The sequence below is a fragment of the Ictidomys tridecemlineatus genome, chromosome 7, assembly GCF_052094955.1.
Source record: "Ictidomys tridecemlineatus isolate mIctTri1 chromosome 7, mIctTri1.hap1, whole genome shotgun sequence".
Taxonomy (NCBI): domain Eukaryota; kingdom Metazoa; phylum Chordata; class Mammalia; order Rodentia; family Sciuridae; genus Ictidomys; species Ictidomys tridecemlineatus.
The window spans coordinates 161,345,593-161,369,222 of record NC_135483.1 but is presented as its reverse complement, the minus strand read 5'-3'; the positions used below and the strand labels follow the sequence as shown (position 1 = coordinate 161,369,222).

Genomic DNA, 23,630 nt, shown 5'->3' with positions numbered 1-23,630 from the left:
ACACACACACACACACACACACCAGAGAAAACCTATCTCCTGACTTTGGATTTTTAAAAAAACTCATTAGTCATTATTTTCTAACTCAGACTGACCTTTTCATACCCACCCCATGGTATTCAGAAGTGGCTCGCTGAAGTTCCAGAGAAGCTATTTGATCTGCCAGGTTCTTATTTTCTTCTACTAATGCCTGCAGATTTTGGTTTAATGCATTTATGTCTGCCTTTGAAAAATAAGAGGAGAAAAGAAACTATTTATGTCATATCCATAAATATAATCTTATTTCTAAAATGACAGTTCTAACTTGTGCAAATGTTCAAGTAGCTCGTGCAAATGTTCCTCTGAGTCTAAGTGTGGAGATTTGACAAGTCAGTCTGATAGCTCTATGGTGTTCTAAACAGTTTGTGTTTTTATTTTCTTTTTAATTCTTTCTGCTTTACTAGTTGTCTCCAGTAGGAGGGTTACCCCACATGATACAGCTTACCTTTACTAGAAGTGAAAGTCCTCCTGGTTCTTAGTATTTGCTTAAAGATTAATTTGAGCTTATAAATATAGATGCAGAAATCCTCAATGAAATATTAGTAAAATGAATCCAGCAATATTCAAAAAGGGATATAAGACCTAAGTGGTAATCCTGGTAAAGTTAGTTGAATATTCACCATCAATTAGTATCATCTACCACATCAATAAATTACAGAAGAAAAACTATTTGACCATCTCAATAAAGAATAAGCATTTCAAAAAAAAATTCAACACTGATACATGATTTAGATATTAACAAAACAGAAGTGAAACAATCACTTCTACCTGATAAAAACATACCTACAAAAGTCCTACAATTGATATCATTCTTAATAGTGAAAGATTAATTGCCACCTCCCCTGCCAAGACTGGGAAAAAGACACGGATATCTCCTAACACTATTTCTATTCAGCATTATAAGGAGGCCATAGCTGTTGCAATAAAGCAAGAAAAAGTAATAAAAACCATTCATACCGAAAAGGCAGAAATAAAGAGCTGGGCATGTAGCTCAGTGGAAAGTACATATCATGTAAAAAATAATCTAAAAAAATGAAATGACTACACTAGTATTAGACATTAAGATTGAAAATTTGTGAGACAAATGAGTATATTAAAATACTCTCATCCAGAATATTTATAAATATATTCATTTAACAACAGAGTCAAAAAATGAAGCCCAAAATGACAAAGTTGAAAGGAGAAATAATTTATTTAAGCATAATTGGAAATTTCAATATCCCACCTATGAATAACTGATAAAACAACTAGATAAAAGATTAATGAGGAAATAGAAAACTTGTACAACACTATAAACTAAATAGACCTAACAAGACATCTAGAGAATAATCTTCCAACAAGAGCAGAATATACATTTTTTAAAGTGCTTATAAAACATTCTCCATAAAACAACTCTCAATAAATTTAAAAGAACCAAAATGATGCTAAGTATGTCCTCCAACCATAGTGGAATAAAACTGAAATCAATAAAACAGAGAAATCTGGGAAATTCACATATATAAGGAAATAAACAAAGTTCTAAACAACCAATAGGTTAAAAAAGAAATCTCAAGGGAAATTAAAGAATAATTTGAAACGAATAAAAACACAAGATAACAAAACTCCTGGTATGCAGTCCAGAGAAGAAAGTTGATAGCTATGAATGCCTATATTTTTTTTAAAAAGAGTACTTCTCAAAGCATTAACCTAAGCTTATCTTAGAAAACTAGAACAGAAAAATAACAAGTTAAAGACAGAAGATGCAAATAATAAATATTAGAACATAAATAAGAGAAAAACAATGAAAAACATTAATAAAGCCTAGATGAAACAGTTGACTAAGCTAATCAAGGGAAAAAAAAGAGAACACAAATTAATAAAATTAGCAGTAAATCTTGTACGTCAATGTTCATAGAGCATTATTCACAATAACCAAAAGATAGAAACCATTCACAAGTCTATCAACTGCTGAATGGGAAAGCAAAATGCAGTGTGTGTGTGTGTGTGTGTGTGTGTGTGTGTGTGTGTGTGTGTGTGTATAAATATTATGCAGCCTTTAAAAGGAAGAGAATTCTGGAACATGCTACAGCATGAATGAACTTTGAAAGTATTATGCTAAGTGAAACAAACCAGACACAAAAGGACAGATGTTGGGTAATTCATATGTTCAGTATCTGGAAGAAGTCAACTCATGGAGACTGAAAGGAGAACAGAGGTTGTTGAGGACTTGGGGGAGGGGCATTATAGTTCAATGGGTACAGAGTTTCTGTTGGATGTTGTAAAAGTTCTGGAAATGAACAGCGGTGCTGGTGGCACAACATTGTGAATGTCTTTAATGTCATTGAATTGTATACTTAAAAAGGATTAAATGGTAAATTTTATGTAGTGTGTGTTTTATCACAATTTGTTTTAAACTATAAAAACAAAGAACAGATTGCCAGGGACTAAGGATAAAGCAGAATGAGGGAATTTGGGCAGAAGAGGGGTGATGGAACTATTCTGTATCTTGATTGTCTTAATGGTCACATGACTATTCTTTTATCCAAATGCAAAGAACTGTATATCAAAAAGAATGAAATTTACTCTGTGTAAATTTAAAAATGCTTTTTAAAAAGATAGAGGTGCTCCTAAATAAATAAATAAATAAAATTAGCAGTAAAATAAAGGACATTACTACAGAATGAAGGAAAAAAAAATAAAGGACTATTCCAATCAACTGCATACCAACAAGTTAGGCAGCCTAGACGAAACAGAAAAATTCTTAGAATATGTAATCTACCGAAAGTGACAAAAGAAAAACAAATCTAAAGAGATCTACAAGATGATAAATCAGCAATAATTTAAAACAGAAGAACAATAACAAAAAAATCTCTGAACCAGATGATTTTCAGTGATGTTACAAAACTCTAGAAGAAGAATTAATACCAATTGCATAAACTCTCAGAAAAATACACTTACCAATCATTTTAGAAGGCCAATACAATATTGTCAAACAAAATTGACATTACAAAAGAAAAGAAAGCCATAGAACAATATCATTATGAATACAAATGGAAAAAAATCTCAACAAAATACTAGAAAGCCAAATCCAACAAGATACAAATAGCCTTATTCATCATGAAGTTTATCTAAGCTTCATTAATGTAATCTTAGTTAAGAATTTAAAATCAATGTAATTGCATTCTTCAGCTTTTTTTCAGTGTGACAAAATACCTGACAGAAACCAACTTTAAGGAGGAAAGATCTATTTTGGCTAACAGTTTGAGAGGATTCAATCCATGGTCACTTGCCTCCATTGTTTCTGGGTCTGTGATAAGACAGGACCACCATGGCAGGGAGCATGGTGAAGCAAAGCTGCTCACTTCCTGGCAGCCAGGAAGTAGAGAAGGGGTGGGAAAGGACCAGGGACAAAATAAACCCTTCATAGTCATGACCCCATGACCTTCTTCCTCTAATTAGGCTCCAACTTTCAAATGTTTCTGCCACATTTCAACAGTACCATCAGCTGAAACTAAGCCTTTAGCAAATGGCTTTTCAGAAACATTTAAGACCCAGACCTTAAGTTTTAATGTACCACAGTAATAAAATAAAAGAAAAAGTCCACAAGATTATCTCAATGAACTTAGAAAAACTATTTGACAAAATTCAGCATACTTTCATGGCAAAAATTCCCAACAAACGAAGAATAGAAGGAGATTTCCTCATTTTTATAAAAGTGTTTACAGAAAAAAAAAACAAGCAAAAAACACACACAGCTAACATGATCTTAATGTCAACAAGCTAAAAGTTTTCAACTAACAACAGAAACAAGACAAGAATGTCTTGCTCTAAACCATTTCTTTTTTTTTTAAAGAGAGGGAGAGAGAATTTTTTTATTATTTATTTTTTTTTAGCTTTTTGGCAGATACCACATCATTGTTTGTATGTGGTGCTAAGGATCGAAACAGGGCCGCATGCATGCCAGGCGAGCGCGCTACCGCTTGAGCCACATCCCCAGCCCCTGCTGTAAACCATTTCTATTCAACACTGTACTGAAGGTTCTAGTCAAGGCAATTATATAAGGCAAAGAAATAAAAGCAGCAAAATTTGAAATAATAAATGAAGAGAAAACTCAAATTACTAAAATACAAGATGAAAAAGGAAATATCACAAAGAACATGCTTGAAATATAGAGGATAGACTATTTTGAAAATTTACACTCTGATAAAATAGAAAATATCAAAGACATCGACAAATTTCTAGAAGCATATGACCTACTCAAACTGAATGAGGAGGTCATACATGATTTAAACAGATCACTTTCAAATCATGAAATATTGAAAACACCATCAAAAGCCTACCAACCAAGAAAAGCCCAGGACCAAATGTATTCTCAGCTGAATTCTACAAGATTTTCAAAGAAGAATTAACACCAATACTCCTCAAAGTATTCCATGAAATAGAAAAGGAGAAAACCCTTCCAAATTTATTCTCTGAGGCTAATATCACCAATACCAAAACCAGACAAAGACAACTCAAGGAAAGAAAACTTCAGACCAATATCCCTGATGAACACAGATGAAAAAATACTCAATAAAATTCTGGCAAATTGCATACAAAAACATATTAAAAAGATATTGCACCACGATCAAGTGAGATTCATTCCAGGCATGCAGAGTTGGTTCATATACAGAAATCATTAAACGTAATTCATCATATTATAGACTTACAAACAAGAATCATGTGATCATCTCAATAGATGCAGAAAAAGCATTCAACAAAATACAGCACACCTTCATGTTCAAAACAATATAAAAACTAGGGACAGCAGGAACATACCTCGACATTGTAAAAGCTATATATGCTAAACCAAAGGCCAGCATCATTCTAAAGGGAGAAAAATTGAAAGCATTCCTGCTAAAAACTGGAATAAGACAAGGATGTCCTCTTTCACCATTTCTATTCAATATCATCCTTGAAACTCTAGCCAGAGCAATTAAAGGGATACAAATAGGTAAAGAAAAACTCAAACTATCACTATTTGCAATGACATGATCCTGTACCTACAAGATCCAAAAAATACCACCAGAAAACTTCTAGAACTAATAAATGAATTCAACAAAGTAACAAGATATAAAATCAACACCCATAAATCAAATGCATTCCTATACATCAGCAATGAATCCACTGAAAGGTAAATTAGAAAAACTACTCCATTCATAATAGCCTCAAAATACATACAAACAAAAAAAAACAATCAAAAAACCTGAGAATCAATCTAACAAAAGAGATGAAAGACCTCTACAATGAAAACTACCTAACACTAAAGAAAGAAATTGAAGAAACCTCAGAAGATGGAAAGATCTCCCATGCTCCTGGATAGGTAGAGTTAATATTGTCAAAATGGCCATACTACCAAAAGTGTTATACAGATTTAATTCCATTCCTATTAAAAATACCAATGAAAATTCTTCATATAAATAAAAAAAGCAATCATAAAATTTATTTGGAAAAATAAGAGACCCAGAATAGCTAAAGCAATCCTCAGCAAAAGTGAAGCAGGAAGCAAAACATACCAGACTTTAAACTATACTACAGAGCTATAGTAACAAAAATGGCATGGTATTGGCACCAAAATAGACTTGTAGACCAATGGTACAGAATAGAGGACACAGAGACAAACCTACATAAATACGGTTATCTCATACTGGACAAGGGTGCCAAAAATATCCACTGGAGAAAAGACAGGCTATTCAACAAATGGTGCTGGCAAAACTGACAAATTAAATTAAACCTCTATTTCTCACCCTGCACAAAAAATTAACTCAAAGTGGATCAAAGACTTAGGCACTAGAACAGAGACCCTGCAGCTATTAGGGGAAAAAAAGGCTGAAATATTCACCACGTCAGTCTAGGAGATGATTTCCTTAACAGGATTCCTAAAGCACAAGAAGTAAAATCAAGAACCAATAAATGGGATGGATTCAAACTAAAAAGCTTCTTCTCAGCAAAGGACACATTTAATAATGTCAGGAGATAGCCTACAGATTAGGGAAAAAAACTTTACCACATGCACCTCCAATAAAGCATTAGTCTCTAGGATATATAAAGAACTTAAAATACTTAACACCAAAAACCCCAAATAACCCAGTCAATAATGGGCTAAGGAACTGAACTGACACTTCTCAGAAGAAGAAATACAACTGATCAACAAATATTTTTAAAAAATTTTCAACATCTTGAGCAATTAGAGAAATGCAAATCAAAACTACCCAAAGTTTTCTCATTCCTGTCAGAATGGCATTATCAAGAATACAGTCAAGAATAAATGTTTTCAAGGATGTGGTGAAAAGGCACACTCTAACATTGCTGGTGGGATTGCAAATTGGTGCAACCACTATGGAAAGCAGTATGGAGATTCCTCAGAAAATTGGGACTGGAACCACCATTTGATCCAGCTAAGCTACTTCTTGATTTATACTCAAGGGACTTAAAATCAGCATACTATAGTGACGTAGCCACATCAAAGTTTATAGCAGTTCAACTCACAATAGCTAGACTATGGAACCAAACAAGATGTCTCTCAATGGACGAATGAATAAAGAAAACATGGTATATATACTCAATGGAATACTATTCAGCTTTAAAGAAGAGTGAAATTAGGGCATTTGACAGTAAATGGTTGGAGTTGGAGAATATCATGCTAAGTGAAATAAGCCAATCCCACAAAACCAAAAGCCGAATGTTTTCTCTAATATGTGGATGCTAATTCACAATAAAGCGGGAGGCATTAGGGAAGAAAAGTAAATTAGGTAGAGGGAACTAATGGGAGGGGAGGGGTGGGGATATGAGGATAGGAAAGATAGTAGAATGATACAGACATTATTACTGTAGGTATATATGTGACTACATGATCAATATGATTCTACAACATGTACACTCAGAAAAATGAGAAATTATATCCCTTCTATGTATGATATATCCAAGTGCATAAATGCATTCTACTATCATATATAACTAATTAAAACAAATAAAAATTTTTTAAAAGAATAAAGTAAAAATACTTGAGTTTCTTTGTATCTATAAAATATACAACTTATTGTATAAGATTGAAATATTCCCCAAATTAACCTACACATTCAATGATTCCAACTTCCTTTTCTTTTTTGATATCAGGGATTGAACTCGGAGGTGCTTTATCACTGAGCTATATATTCCCAACCGTTTATTTTTATTTTGAGGCAGGATTTGCTAAGCTTCTGAGGGCTTCACCAAGTTGCTGAGGCTAGCCTCTAGTATGCAATCCTCCTGCTGCAGCCTCTTGAGTCACTGGGATTACAGGTGTGCTCTTCCACACCTGGCATGGAATGGCTGATCCTAAATTGATATGGAAATGTAAGGAATCAGAACAGCCAAAACAATCCTGAAAAAACAAAATTAGAATACTTGCACATCTTGATGTCTAAACTTCCTATAAAACTATAGTAATCAATACTGTATGGCACTGGCATAAGAATGGACAATGTAAGAATACTGGAAGTCCATGAATGAAGTCATACCTCTATGATTAATTGATTTTGACAGGAAGCCAAAACTATCCAATAGAAAGAATCATCTTTTCTACAGATGGTTCTAGAACAACTGAATATCCAAAGGCAAAATAATGCATGAATCCCTCTCTCATACCATACACAAAATTAACTCGAAATCACAGATCCAAATGTAATAAGTAAAAAAAAAAAAAGTTTAAATTAAAAAAGCTAGTCTAAAAGTTGTTGTGACTTGGATTAGGCAAATATTTCTCAAAGTGATAAAATAAAGTTACCTTGACCTAGAAGTTAAACTCCAAGGATATATATAAGACAACTAAAAATATGGGTCATGAAAAAAATGAGTACAAATGTTCATAGAATTATTAATATCTCAAAAATAGAAACAATCTGAATGCCTATCAACTGATATTTTAAAAGGTACTAGAACAATCAGCTATCCATCTGAAATTAGAATGAACCTTAAAATAGACCTTACATGATATGCAAAAATTAAGTCAAAATGGATAATAGGTGTAGGGAGCCACAATGAAGGACTATACCCTTCCAGTCTTGATGTCTCAGATTCTGACCAACCACTGCATTCACTATGGCTTGGGTGGGGTCTGGCTCAGATACCAAGGGGTCATCTTTGTGGGATGGGCCCCTAGGGCTAAGTTACACTCATCTGTCCGCCTTTTTTGGATACAACTTTGTCAGAATAAGAGTTCTCCATATAAAAGCTCACTTCTGAACGTGCTGTCCCTCTTGCCAGCCTCTTGTGACTTTCCCTTGCTCTCCCTTTTGGGGAGCCTGAGGCCAAGAGGAGGGAAGCTGTCCTGAAGCTTATGTAAAGGTAAATTGTGTCTGTGTTTTATCCGGTGTCCCTGCAAATTCACACAAGCGATCTTAAGTGCAGCAGCCTGCACTGGTCAGGGGAAGCAAATAGGTCTCATGATAAACTGTAAGACTTCTAGAGGAAAACAAATAACATCTTGGTCATCTTAGGACAGGCAAAGCTTCTTAGAGATGATTTGAAAAAGTATGGTCCGGGGCTGGGGTTGTGGCTCAGTCGTAGAGCACTTGCCCAGCACATGTAAAGCACTGGGTTCAATCCTCAGCACCATTTAAAAAAAAAAAAAAAGCTATTATGCTTCTCTATAACTACAGTGACAATACATTAATCCAAGAGCTGAAAATATCATATGTTCGTGGGTATGGAGAGAATCTGGAACTCATAAATTCCTGGTCAGGATGCAAGATTGTATAGATGCTTTGAAAAACAGTTGAATACTTTCCTATTGTATTAAACATATATTTTGAAAGAATCCAAAATCTAACTCTTGATATTTACTAAGAGAAATAAGAATATATATGTGAATATTTACAGAGGCCTTATTCATAATAGCCAGAATCTAGAAACAACCAAATGCTCTACAATTGGTGAATGGATAAAGAATCTCATACATCCATATGTTGAATACAAACTGTTGATATATATGGTATGAATAAATCTCAAACACTTGATGATAAGTGAAAGAAGTTAGATTGAAATGTCACATTCTGTGTGACTCCATTTATATGACATTCAGAAAAACATTATTATAGGAACAGAAAAAGAAATCAGTGATTTCCAGGGACAGGGGTCAGAGCAAAGGAAGAGGGAACACAAAATAACTTTTTAAAAAATTAATTTTTTATTCCAATATGCTATATATGACAGAATGAATTACAATTCATATTATACTTATAGAGAACAATTTTTCACATCTCTGATTGAATACAAAGTATATTCACACCATTCATGTCTCCATTCATGTACTTAGAGTAATGATTTCCATCTCATTCCACCATCTTTTTTACCCCCATTCTGCTCCCTTCCCCTCTCACCCCCTTTTCCCTATCTAGAGTTCATCTATTCCTCCCATGCTCCCTCTCCCAACCTCACTGTGAATCAGACTCCTTATATCAAAGAAAACATTCAGCATTTGGTTTTTGGGATTGGCTAACTTCACTTAGCATTATGTTCTCCAACTCCATCCATTTACCTGCAAATGCCATGATTTTATTCTCTTTTATTGCTGAGTAATATTCCATTGTGTATATGTACCACAGTTTCTTTATCCATTCATCTACTGAAGGGCATCTAGGTAGGTTGGTTCCACAGATTAGTTATTGTGAATTGTACTGTAACAAATATTGATGTGGCTGTATCCCTGTAGTATGCAGTATTTAAGTCCTTTGGGTATAGACTGAGGAGTGGGATAACTAGGTCAAATGGTGGTTCCATTCCCAGTTTTCCAAGGAATTACCATACTGCTTTCCATATTGGTTGCACCAACTTGCAGCTATACCAGCAGTGTATGAGTATACCTTTTCCCCCACATTGTTGTTTGAATTCACGATAGTTGCCATTCTGAGTGAATGAGATGAAATCTTAATTTTGATTTGCATTTCTCTATTTGCTAGAGATGTTGAACATTTTTTTTTATATATTTGTTGGTTGATTGTATATCCTCTTTTGAGAAGTGTCTGCTCAGTTCCTTGGTCCATTTATTGATTGGGTTATTTGTTTTTTGGTGTTTAGCTTTTTGAGTTGTATATATATCCTAGAGATTAGTGCTCTATTTGATGTACCTGTGGTAAAAATTTGCTCCCATACTGTAGGCTCTCTATTTACTTCATTGATTGTTTCTTTTGAGAAGAAGCTTTTTAGTTTGAATCCATCCCATTTATTGATTCTTGGTTTTAATTCTTGTGATACAGGAGTCTTATTAAGGAAGTTGGGGCCTACCCCAACATGATAGAGATTTGGGCCTACTTTTTCCTTCCATTAGGCACCAGGTCTCTGGTTTAGTTCCTAGATCCTTGATCCACTTGGAGTTGAGTTTTGTGCATGGTGAGAGACAGAGGTTTAATTTCATTTAACACAAAATAACTTGTTAGAAATGTTCTATATTTTGGTTGTGGTAGTGGTTACATAGTGATGCATATTTGTCAAAACTCAGAACTGTACACAAAGAAGAGTGAATTTCACTGTATGTAAATTTTGGCAATAAAACTGACTTTAAAATACACAATAAAAATTAATTTAGATTTGAAAAGTGGACTCTGTGTAAGCATTATCATTTGGCTTAATAGAATCTAATATCCAAGTATCTTTTAGCCCCATGAAGTCAACATGTGGTCTACATTAAAACAAATGAAATCAGTCAAAACAACAATGCTGTATTTTTATCACAAATGTTTTCCCAGCATTTTCCTTAGCCATTTTTAAAATTTTTATGATTTTCAAGTAAAAAGTTTTAATGAATTTTGTAGTAGCCACCAACTTTCCCAATTTAAACACCATAGTGAGGCCAAAGTGACACCAGGAAAATCTTTGCCATGGAAAGTCAGTTTCATTTAAGGATTTTTAGGGTGGCTTGTTTTCATATCACTAGATATGAATGAATATTATCACAGGGGGTACTTGCCAGCCTGGTGGAAGCTGTGATTTTAAGCTCCAAAATCAGAATTTTCTTCACCCTCCAATTTTATAATCATTACTTCACATATAAAATATAGTAATGTGAATAATAGTAACATGAATGTTATTTTTGCAAAAATAAAAAAAACAGCAACAAGACGACAGTAAAACCTTGATAACTTTATTCAAATTCATAGTCTAGGATTAAAATTCCTGATGCTCTGGATATATATTCTAGATGATAGTGATGCATAATATTTATTTTCTTTAAACTCTGAAACACAAAAAGCAATGTTTTAAAAACTGGGTTTTAAAAAATTTTTAATAAGGATTTTATTTATTTCTCTGGATATTCTACTTTTTAAGAACCAAGAAAATGGTACCTTGGAAGGATCCAGGATAGGTGAATAGAGTACCCTGCTTACCACTGTCACAGGGAACCAAGACAACAATGGAAAAAAAAAATTTCTAAGAGTGACTAAAGGAGAACTAAAGGAGAAATCCCTTCTGATTTCTGTAGAAATCAGAAGGGAAGTGATGGGTACCTAAATAGTACAGAGTCAGAAAGAAAATCGAGGGAAAGGAAAAAGCAATTTCAACTTCAACCTGGGCTCCCTGGCTGGGGGTAGGGGGTTGGAGAGGTGGGGTGGAATATCCTCACATTGCCAGAAAAGTACCAGCAACCACCATCATAGCAGGAGAACCATAGTCCTAACTACAAGAGAATTTCACAATCCTCACAAGCTTTAAACCCAGTTTGGGGAGCTGGCTGGTCTCACATCAACTGTTCTGCTCCAAAGAAAGAATTCATACTGAGTCCTCCCCCAAACTCACAGAACACAAGCTGCTATAACAGTCACTAATAGGTAACATTCTGTCTTGGAGTCCAGTGGTTTGTTCCTTGACAATTGCATGGGCTGATGTGTGCCTTCCAGGCAGAAGAAAGATCCCTCAGCGTCTCATAGCTTTATAATCAATGGCTGCCAAAGACACAGCCCTAGCCACACTCACATTCACTCCAATAGAACTTGGGAAAATCTTCTCCCCAGTCTACTAACTTGAGACTATGGCAGCTAGTACAAAACCTTGACATCATATGTGCCTGTACCACAAAATTTAGGGAGGTCCCATCTATGCATTGTAGCTCCAAAATAATGGCTATCACTACCAAAAGCCCCAAATATAATAGCACTTGCTCCACATGACTTGGGGACAGTGCTGTTAATGTCCTGCAACACCCAGATCAAGAATAACAAAGCCAAAAGCCCTGACACCACATGCATTCAGTTTATGGGATCTAAGGAAGGTCTCTTCAACTTCCTATGCCTCTGAGATTGTGGAGAGCACTGACTCAAGCTCCAACATCACATGCATAATAGTGTGGGAACTAGAGAGGGTTTCCTCCACAATTTATGGCCTTCAAACTACTTTAGGGGCTGGGGATGTGGCTCAAGTGGTAGCGCGCTCACTTGGCATGCGTGCGGCCGGGGTTCGATCCTCAGCACCACATTCAAACAAACAAATATGTTATGTCCGCCGAAAACTAAAAAATAAATATTAAAAATTCTCTCTCTCTCTCTCTCTCTCTAAAAAAAAAAAAAACCTACTTTAGGACCTGGTCCCATCCTTGATCCTCAGGGCTCCAGAAATATAATTTCAAGCACCACAAGCCCTAGTGCCAACTGTGATTGCAGCACAGGACCAAGGGAAGTTCTTCTTTGAGTTCCCAACTTCAAGTCCATGGTTGTTGGTACCACAGATGCAGGCAACCCCTGTGTTCATCTGACAAAACCTGAAGAAGATATAAACCCATCCCATAATTCCAGAACTGTAGCTGCTGATACCATAGACCCTGAAGTATCCTGCATTCATTCTGAGGAACTTTGGAAAGGTTCTGTTTGAATTCTTGGCTCCAGGACTGTGACTATTAGTGTCAAAACCTTGGTGTTACCTTGCTTGCCCGATGGGACCTAGGGACAGTTTTGTCTATACCCTGCCCACTAAGCCCACAGATGCTGCTGATTTAAGGCTCAGTGTCACTGGTAGTCAACTCTGTGGGGTCTGAGGACATGCATTTTTAGAAGCCTACATCCATTTCATAGTCATATAACTACTTTCATGAACCACTGAAGTCTACACTATTGTGGCACTTACATACATTGCTGACATCAATTGCAGCTGAAAAAAATCACGAATAGCAGAAATCCTCAAAATGAAGGAATTAATAACCTAATTAAAAATTCAATGGAAAGCTTCACCAACAGACCAGACCATTGACTTCAGGCAATGAAGACAAAATATATAATCTTGAAAATAAAGTTGACCATGGAGAAAATATTTTAAGAGACCATGAACAGAACTTCCAAGAAATATGGGATAACCTGAAAAGACAAAATTTAAGATTTATCAGGATAGATGAAGGTTCAGAGATACAAACTAAAAGAATACACAATCTTTTCAATAAAATAAAACCTGAAAATATTCTAAAACTAAGAAATGAAATGAAAAACCAGATACAGGAGGCATACAGGCTCCAAAATATACAAAACAATAACATACCTACACCAAGGCACATTATTATGAAGATGCCTAACATACAGAATAAGGATAGAATTTTAAATGCTACCAGAGTAAAACAGGTCACATTTAGAAGGAAACCAATCCGGATCTCAGCTTATTTCTAAATTCTCACCCTCAAAGCTTTCAGGTCTTGGAATAACATATATCAAAAGCTCTGAAAAAAAAATGGATGCCAACTAAGAATCCTATACCCAGCAAAATTAAACTTCAAAACTGACCATGAAATTAAAAAAAAACCTCCCATAATGAAAAAAGTTAAAAAACCCTCACAACTAAAAAGTCTGCATTAGAAATGAAAGATTAAGGTGAAAAACAGTAAAGGAAGGAACTACACTAGAAGAGCCAACCAAGGGAAAAAATAATTCAAATTAAAAAACAGACACAAATCAAAATAAATGGAATAAAATAATTTCTCAATAACTTTGAACATAAATGGTCTAACCTAATCAATCAAAAGACAGATCAGCAGATTGAATAAAAAACAAGACCCATCAATATGCTGTCTCCAAAAGACTCACCTCATAGGCAAAGACATCCAAAGCCTGAAGGTAAAAGTATGGGAAAAGACATAATTCACATGGGCCTTGTAAACAAGCAGGGGTTTCTATCCTCATATCAGACAAAGTGGACTTGGAGCCAAAGTTAATCAGAAGGGATAAAGAAGGACATTTCATACTGCTTAAGGGACTATACATCAAGAAGACATACCAATTATAAATATGTATGGCCCAAACAATAGAGCATCTATGTACATCAAACAAGCCCTTCCCAATTTTAAGCCTCAAATAGACCACAACATAATAATACTGGGTGACTTTAATATGCCTCATTCATCACTGGCTAGATCTTGCAAAAAAAAAAATGACTAAAGAAGCTACAGAGTTAAAAAATACAGTTGATAATTTAGATATAACAGACACAGAATATTTCATCCATTGATGACTGAATACATTTTCTTCTTAGTAGCACATGGATCCTTCTCTAAAACAGACCATATATTAGGCCACAAAGCAACTCTTGGCAAATACAAAAAAAGAAAAAGAAACAGAGATCATATCTTGTATTCTATTGGCTCATAATGAAATAAAAATTAGAAATAAATGATAAAATAAAAAATAGAAGCTATTCTAATACCTGGAAATGAAACAATACACTGTTGAATGACCAATGAATAGATAAAGAAATCAGAATTGAAATTAAAAAAACAATTAGAGGTAAATAAAAATAGTGACACAACATATCAAAAACTCTGGGACACTATAAAGGTGGTTCTAAGAGGAAAGTTCATAGTACTGAGCTCATTCGTTAAAAGAATAGAAAAATCGACAAATAAATAATGTAACATTATAGGTCAAAGCCCTAGAAATAGAAAAACAAATCAACAACAAAAGCAGTAGAAGATAGCAAACACCTCAATAGGACACCCATAGCGCAAGAGTTAACAACTAGAATCAACAAATGGGACTTACTCAAACTAAAAAGTTTTTTCTCAGCAAAAGAAACAATAAGAGAGATAAACAGGGAGCCTACATCCTGGGAACAAATCTTTAATCCACACACTTCAGATAGAGCCCTAATAACCAGAATATACAAAGAACTCAAAAAATTAGACAATAAGATAACAAATAACCCAATCAATAAATGGGCCAAGGACCTGAACAGACAGTTCTCAGAGGAGGACATACAATCAATCAATAAGTACATGAAAAAATGCTCACCATCGCTAGCAGTTAGAGAAATGCAAATCAAAACTACCCTAAGATACCATCTCACTCCAGTAAGATTGGCAGCCATTAGGAAGTCAAACAACAATAAGTGCTGGAGAGGATGCGGGGAAAAGGGCACTCTTGTTCATTGCTGGTGGGACTGCAAATTGGTGCAGCCAATTTGGAAAGCAGTATGGAGATTTCTTGGAAAGCTGGGAATGGAACCACCATATGACCCAGCTATTCCCCTTCTCGGTCTATTCCCTAAAGACCTAATAAGAGCATGCTACAGAGACACTGCTACAACGATGTTCATAGCAGCACAATTCACTATAGCAAGATTATGGAATCAGCCTAGATGCCCTTCAATAGATGAATGGATAAAAAAAATGTGGCATTTATACACAATGGAGTATTACTCTGCATTAAAAAATGACAAAATCATAGAATTTGGAGGGAAATGGATGGCATTAGAGCAGATTATGCTAAGTGAAGCTAGTCAATCTTTAAAAAACAAATACCAAATGACCCCTTTGATATAAGGGGAGTAAACAAGGACAGGGTAGGGACGAAGAGCTTGAGAAGAAGATTTACATTAAACAGGGACGAAAGGTGGGAGGGAAAGGGAGTGAGAAGGGAAATCGCATGGAAATGGAAGGCGATCCTCAGGGTTATACAAAATGATATATAAGAGGAAAGGAGGGGTAAGACAAGATAATATAAATGGAAGAAATGATTTACAGTAGAAGGGGTAGAGAGAGAAAAGGGGAGGGGAGGGGAGGGGAGGGGAGGGGGGATAGTAGAGAATAGGATAGACAGCAGAATACATCAGACACTAGAAAGGCAATATGTCAGTCAATGGAAGGGTAACTGATGGGGTACAGCAATCTGTATACGAGGTAAAGTTGGGAGTTCATAACCCGCTTGAATCAAACTGTGAAATATGATGTATTAAGAACTATGTAATGTTTTGAACGACCAACAATAAAAAAAAAAGAATAAAAAAAAAAGGCAGTGTCACACAATAAAGCCATGTACAATGAGGAAGAGGCTGGGAGAAGGATAATCATTAGAATTGTAAAAAAAAAAAAAAAAAAAAAAAAGAAGATAGCAAACAATTAAAATCTGAGTTGACATCATAAAAGCTATCTATGCTAAGCCCCAGGCCAAATTTATTTTAAATGGAAAAAAATTGAAAATATTTATTCCCTCTAAAAACTGGAACAAGATACAGATGCCCTCTTTCACCACTTCTATTTAACATAGTTCTTGAAACACTGGCCAGAACAATTAGACAAAAGAAATTAAAGGGATACAGTTAGACAAAGAACAACTCAAAGTAGCACTATTTGCCAATGATATGATTCTATACCTAGAAGACCCAAAAAATTCCACCAGAAAATTTCTAGAACTAGTAAATGAATTCAGTGATGTAGCAGGATACAAAATCAACACCCATAAATCAAAGGCATTTCTGTACATCAGTGAAAAAATCCTCTGAAAGGGAAACAGGGAAAACTACCCATTTACAATAGCATCCAAAAAAACCCAAAACACTTGGGAATCAACAAAAGAGGTGAAATACCTCTACGACTAAAACTACAGAATGCTAAAGAAAGAAATTAAAGAAGCCCTTAGAAGATGGAAAGATCTACCTTGCTCTTGTATAGGCAGAATTAATATTATCAAAATGACCATACTACCAAAAGCACTATACAGATTTAATGCAATTCCAATCAAAATCCCAAAGGCATTCCTCATAGAAATAGAAAAAGCAGTCATGAAATTCATCTCAAAAATTAAGAGACCCAGAATAGCTACAGCAATCCTTAGCAAGAAGAGTGAAGGAGGTGGCATAACTACACCACGCCTTAAACTATGCACAGAGCAAAAGTAACAAAAACAGCATGGTATTGGCACCAAAACAGACTGGTAGACCAATGGTACAGCATAGAGGACACAACAACTAACTCACATAATTACAGTTATCTTATATGAGACAAAGGTGCCAACACATAAATTGGAGAAAAGATAGCCTCTTCAACAAATGGTGCTGGGAAACCTGGAAATCCACATGCAACAAAATGAAATTAAATCCCTATCTCTCACCATGCACAAAACTCAAAGTGGACCAAGGACCTAGGAATTAGACCAGAGACCCTGTATCTAATAGAAGAAAGAGTAGGCCCAAATCTCCATCATATGGGATTAGGCCCTAACTTCATTAATAAGACTCTTATAGCACAAGAATTAAAATCAAGAATCAATAAATGGGATGGATTAAAATTAAAAAGCTTTTTCTTAGAAAAAGAAACAATCAGTGAAGTGAATGGAGAGTCTATAGAATGGGAGCAAATTTTTACTACTTGCACATCAGATAGTGCACTCATCTCTAGGGTATATAAAGAACTCAAAAACCTTAACAACAACAACACCAAAAATCCCCAAATAACCCAATCAATAAATGGGTCAAGGAACTGAACAGACACTCAGAGATTCCAGTCAAGAATGGCAATTATCAAGAGGACAAGTAATATTAATGTTGGTGAGGATGTTGGGAAAAAGGTACACTAGTGGACTGAAAGTTAGTACAACCACTAAGGAAAGCAGTATGAAGATTCCTCGGGGAAACTTGGAATGAAACCACCATTTGTCCCAGTTATCCCATTCCTCCTTATATAACCAAAGAACTTAAAATCATCATACTGCAGGGATGCAGCTTCATCGACATTTTTAGCAGCTCAGTTCATAATAGCTAAGATATGGAACCAACCTAGACGCCCTTCAATAGATGAATGAATAAAGAAATTGTGGTAGATATACACAACAGAATATTACTAAGCCATAAAGAAGAATGAAATTATGACATTTTCTGGTAAATGGATGAATTGGAGACTATCATGCTAAGTGAAATACGCCAATCCTCCCAAAACAAAGGTTGAATGTTCTAATATGTGGTTACTACCATAGAATAGAAGTTCATTAGATTAGACAAAGAGGAATAAAAGAAATGGAGGGGGATAGGAACTGAAAACACAGTAGAATGAATCAGACATAAATTTCCTATGTTCATATATGAATACATGAACAGTAGCATACGTACAACCAACAGAATGGGAAGTTATATTCCATATATGTATACCATGTCAAAGTACACTCTACTGTCATGTATATCTAAACAAAATAAAAAAAATTACATAGAGGCTACTTTTGAGCTCACCTAAAAATTTTGTCTACAAAAGGTATTCCATAAAATTGGAAGAGGTGACTGGTTACACTAGATACACAAACATCAATGTAAACATAAAAAGTATGAAAGCAAGTATGACACTTCCAAAGGAACACAATAATTCTTTATAGAAGAACTTGAAGAAAATCTGCAAAAACCTGAAAAAGAATTTTAAATAATAATTCTGGGAAAAATGAGTAAGATGCATGAGCTCACAAACAATTAATATAAAGAAATGAGAAAACATTTTAGGTACATGGCTGTAATCCCAGTGACTCAGGAGGTGAAGCAGGAGGATCTCAAATTTGAGGTCAGTTATGGCAACTTTGTCACCCTGCCTCCAAATAAAAAAAAATTAAAAAGGGATAAGGATATAGCTCAGTGATGCAGCATTCTTGAATTCAGTCTCTAGTATGCAGGAAAAAAAAGTCAAGATATGAGTGGGATACTGACCAAAAAAAATCATTAAAAAGAACCAACTAAAAATCCACAACAGATTAGAATAGAACAAAGAATTCCTAACCTTTAGGAATGGTCTTTTGAATTAACTCAGTAAGACTGGGGAAAAAAAGAAAAAGAAAGAAAGAAAGAAAGAAAAAATTAAAACCTGTTTTACAAAATAGCTGAAAACATATTACTCAGCTATAAAGAAGAATGAAATTATGGCATTTGCCAGGAAGTGGATGAAACTGGAGACTATCATGCTAAGTGAAATAAACCAATCCCAAAAAACTAACGGCAAATATTCTCTCAGATATGCAGATGCATACTCATAATAGGATAGCAGGAGGGAAGAATATAAATGTTCATTGGACTCGATAAAGGGGAATGAAGAGAAGTGGGAGGGGACGGGAATAGGAAAGACAGTAGAATGAATTGGATATCACTTTTCTATGTTTATATATGAATTCATGACCAGTGTAACTAACTTCACAATATATACAACCACAAGAATGGGAAGTTATACTCCATGTATGTAAAATATGTAAAAATACATTCTACTGTCATGTATAACTAAAAAGAACAAATAAAACATTTTTTTTAAAAAGCTGAAAACTTCCCAAGTATTCAAATAGATATGAATTCAAAGGCAAGAAAAGGTCCCCAATTACATTTATTCAAAAGAGAGCCTCACCAAGGAATATTATAGTCAAGATGTCAAAAGTCTAAGATACAATCATTTCACCATATAATTGTCACAACTCTGCTTTTCAAGACCAAAGATTAGTTTATAATCTCATTGTGTAATCATCACAAGGCATAATTCTGATCATCATGCTGCTTAAAAGGGAAACAGAACAAAAAATATCTAAGATTCAAGAAAGGTCTTTTGAAATAATTGGATTCATAGAGCAGCATGGTATTTACCAGTGGTATATGGATGTATATATTTGTCTTCTCATGCATTGTGAGCTATAAGCCTATGAGTCTCATTACATGCACATGGTCAATATATATATATATATATATATATATATATATATATATTTATTTATTTATTTATTTATTTATTTATTTATTTAATTTTTTTTTTTTGCGGGCAGAGGGCAGTGTACTAGGGATTGAACTCAGGAGCACTTGACCACTAAGCCTCATCGCCCTATTTTTTGTATTTTTAAATTTAGAGACAGGGTTTCACTGAGTTGTTTAATGCTTGGCTTTTTGCTGAGGCTGCCTTTGAACTTGTGATCCTTCTGTCTCAGCCTCCCAAACTGCTGGGATTACAGACATGCACCACTGCTCCTGGCCAGTCAATATATTTCTGAAAGTCAACTTGCATGGTTTTGTTAGAATGTTAAGCACTAACAGTAAGCACATGTTATAAGAGTGGTACTGAGAACATTATCTGATAATGAAAAAAGGACAGCAATGCACAAAACAAATGACAGAGGCACACAATCTCCAGACACTGATTAAATTTTTTAAGTTCCAACTTTGTAACACCATAGTAATTATTCTCAAGTGTAGTGTTTTAACTATAATGCACACATCAATAACAATTAATGTTTCCTTTTATCAGACCTGAAAAATGTTCACTAAACTAACATGAAGAAATTAAGTGCATCATTTGGACTCTTCAATCTTTTTATTTTTATTGTTAATGAACCATTAACGTTTTGCTTATATCTGACAGCAAAATGCTTTATAATTCTTATTACCCATATAGAGCACAATTTTTCATATCTCTGGTTGTATATAAAGTATGTTCACAACAATTCGTGTCTTCATACATGTACTTTGGATAATGATGTCCATCACATTCCACCATCCTTGCTAACCCCCTGCCCCTTCCTTTCCTTTCCCACCCCTCTGGCCTATCTAGAATTTGTCTATTCCTCCAATGCTCCTCCTCCCTACCCTACTATGAATCAGCCTCCTTATATCAAAGAAAACATTTGACATTTGGTTTTTGGGGACTGGCTAACTTTATCTTTTTAACTCAATCCATTTACCTGCAAATGCCATGATTTTATTCTTTTTTATTGCTGAGTAATATTTCATTATGTATATATGTCACATTTTTTATCCATTCATCTATTGAAGGGCATCTAGGTTGATTCCACAGCTATTGTAAATTGTGCTGCTAAAAACATTGATGTGGCTGTGTCCCTGTAATATGCTGTTTTTAAGTCCTTTGGGTATAGTCCGAGAAGAGGGATAGCTGGGTCAAATGGTAGTTCCATTCCCAATTTTCCAAGAAATCTCCATACTGCTTTTCATATTGGCTACACCAATTTGCAGTCCCACCCAGCAGTGTATGCATGTACCATTTTCCCCACATCCTCGCCAACACTTATTGTTGTTTTTATGCATAATAGCTACCATTCTGACTGGAGTGAGATGAAATCTTAGAGAAATGCAAATCAAAACTACTCTAATTGCTAGTAATGATGAACATTTTTTTCATGTATTTGTTGACTGATTGTACATCATCTTCTGATGATGTGTCTCTTCAGGCCCTTAGCCCATTTATTGATTGGGTTATTTGATTTTTTGGTGTTTAGCTTTTTGAGTTCTTCATATACCCTAGAGATTAGTGCCCTATCTGATGTGTGAGAGGTAAAGATTTGCTCCCAGGATGTAGGCTATTTACCTCACAGATTGTTTCTAGAATGCTGAGAAGAAACTTTTTAGTTTGAGTCTGGTTGTATTCCTAACCTAAGTCCATGATCCACTTTGAGTTTTGTACATGGTGAGAGATAGGGGTTTAATTTCATCTTGTTGCATATGGATTTCTAGTTTTCCCAGCACCATTTGTTGAAGAGGCTATCTTTTCTCCAATGCATGTTCTTGGTAACTTTGCCTAATATAAAATAATTGTAGTTTTGTGGGTTAGTCTCTGTGTCCTCTATTCTGTACCATTGGTCTACCAGTCTGTTTTGGTGCCAATATCATGCCGTTTTTGTTACTATTGCTCTGTAGTATAGTTTAAGGTCTGGTATACTGATGCCACCTGCTTTACTCTTCTTGCTAAGGATTGCTTTAGCCATTCTGGGTCTCTTATTTTTCCAGATGAATTTTATGATTGTTTTTTCTAATTCTATGAGGAATGCCATTGGAATTTTGATTGGAATTGCATTAAATCTGTATAGTGCTTTTGGTAGAATGGTCATTTTGATAATATTAATTCTGCCTACCCAAGAACAAGGTAGATCTTTCCATCTTCTAACTTCTTCTTTGATTTCTTTCTTTAGGGTTCTATAATTTTCATTATATAGATCTTTCACCTCTTTCCAAAGAGATCAATGTCAAGTGATGAAATAGCAGACACCATCAAAAGTCTACCAACCAAGAAAAGCCCAAGACCGGATGGATACACAGCCAAGTTCCACAAGATCTTTAAAGAAGAACTAATACCAATACTCTTCAATTTATTTCAGGAAATAGAAAAAGGCAGCACTTCCAAACTCATTCTATGAGGCCAATATCACTCTGATTCCAAACCAGGCAAAGACACATCAAATGAAGAAAACTTCGGACCAGTATCTCTAATGAACAGAGATGCAAAAATTCTCCATAAAATTCTGGCAAACCAAATATAAAAACATATCAAAAAGATTGTGCACGATCAAGTGGGATTCATCCCAAGGATGCAAGGTTAGTTCAACAAATAGAAATCAATAAATGTCAGTCATCACATCAATAGACTTAAAGAATCATATGATCATCTCAATAGATGCAGAAAAAGCACTGGACAAAATACAGCACCCTTTATCTTCAAAACACTACAAAAACTAGGGATAACAGGAACAACATTGTAAAGGCTATCTATGCTAAGCCTCAGGCCAACATCATTCTAAATGGAGAAAAAATGTAGGCATTCCCTCTAAAAACTGGAATAAGACAGGGATGCCCTCTTTCACCACTTCTATTTAACATAATTCTTGAAACACTGTCCAGAGCAATTAGACAGATGAAAAGAAAAAAAGTGATACACATAGGAAAATAAGAACTCAAACTGGCACTATTTGCTGATGATATGATTGTATACCTGGAAGACCCTAAAAGTTCCACCAGAAAACTTCTAGCACTAGTAAATGAATTCAGCAAAGTAGTAGGATATAAAATCTATACCCATAAATCAAAGGCATTTCTGTATATCAGTGACACATCCTCAGAAAGGGAAATGAGGAAAACTACCCCATTTTCAATAGCCTAAAAAAATAATAACTTATTTATTTATATATGGTGCTGAGAATCAAACCCAATAGCTCACATATGAAAGGCAAGCGCTCTACCACTGAGCCATAATCCCAGCCCAGCTATTCAATTTTGATGTACATTTGTGAGTATTATATGTATCCTAATATTATTCCAAAGATAGTTTAGTAATATATTATTTTAACATAGTAGCATGATTTTTTTAAAAAGCTCTACATAATGCCTGCACCTCAGTTTTCTTGTAAAAAATTTTTTCAAAAAATTTGTGATGATTATGGGATAAAATAGGAAATTCTAAAAATACCAAGAGAAAAGCATCTAATGACATATAAAGGAATGTCCATTAGAATAATAGCAGATTTCTTGGCTGAAATATTACAAACCAGAACAGGATGAGATGATATATTCATAGTCTTGAAAGAAAAAACACTGCCAACCAAGAACCCTATACACAGAAA

At 34.8% G+C, this 23,630-nt stretch overlaps 1 protein-coding gene across 1 annotated transcript in view; it reads right to left on the bottom strand.

The window, feature by feature from the left end:
• Window positions 1–23,630, bottom strand: part of Ccdc150 (coiled-coil domain containing 150) — a 114,908-nt gene that overhangs the window by 57,814 nt on the left and 33,464 nt on the right. Inside the window, exon 14 of the mRNA XM_078017780.1 lies at window positions 110–223. Coding sequence (XP_077873906.1) covers window positions 110–223 — 114 coding nt within the window. The remainder of the gene's footprint in view (window positions 1–109; window positions 224–23,630) is intronic.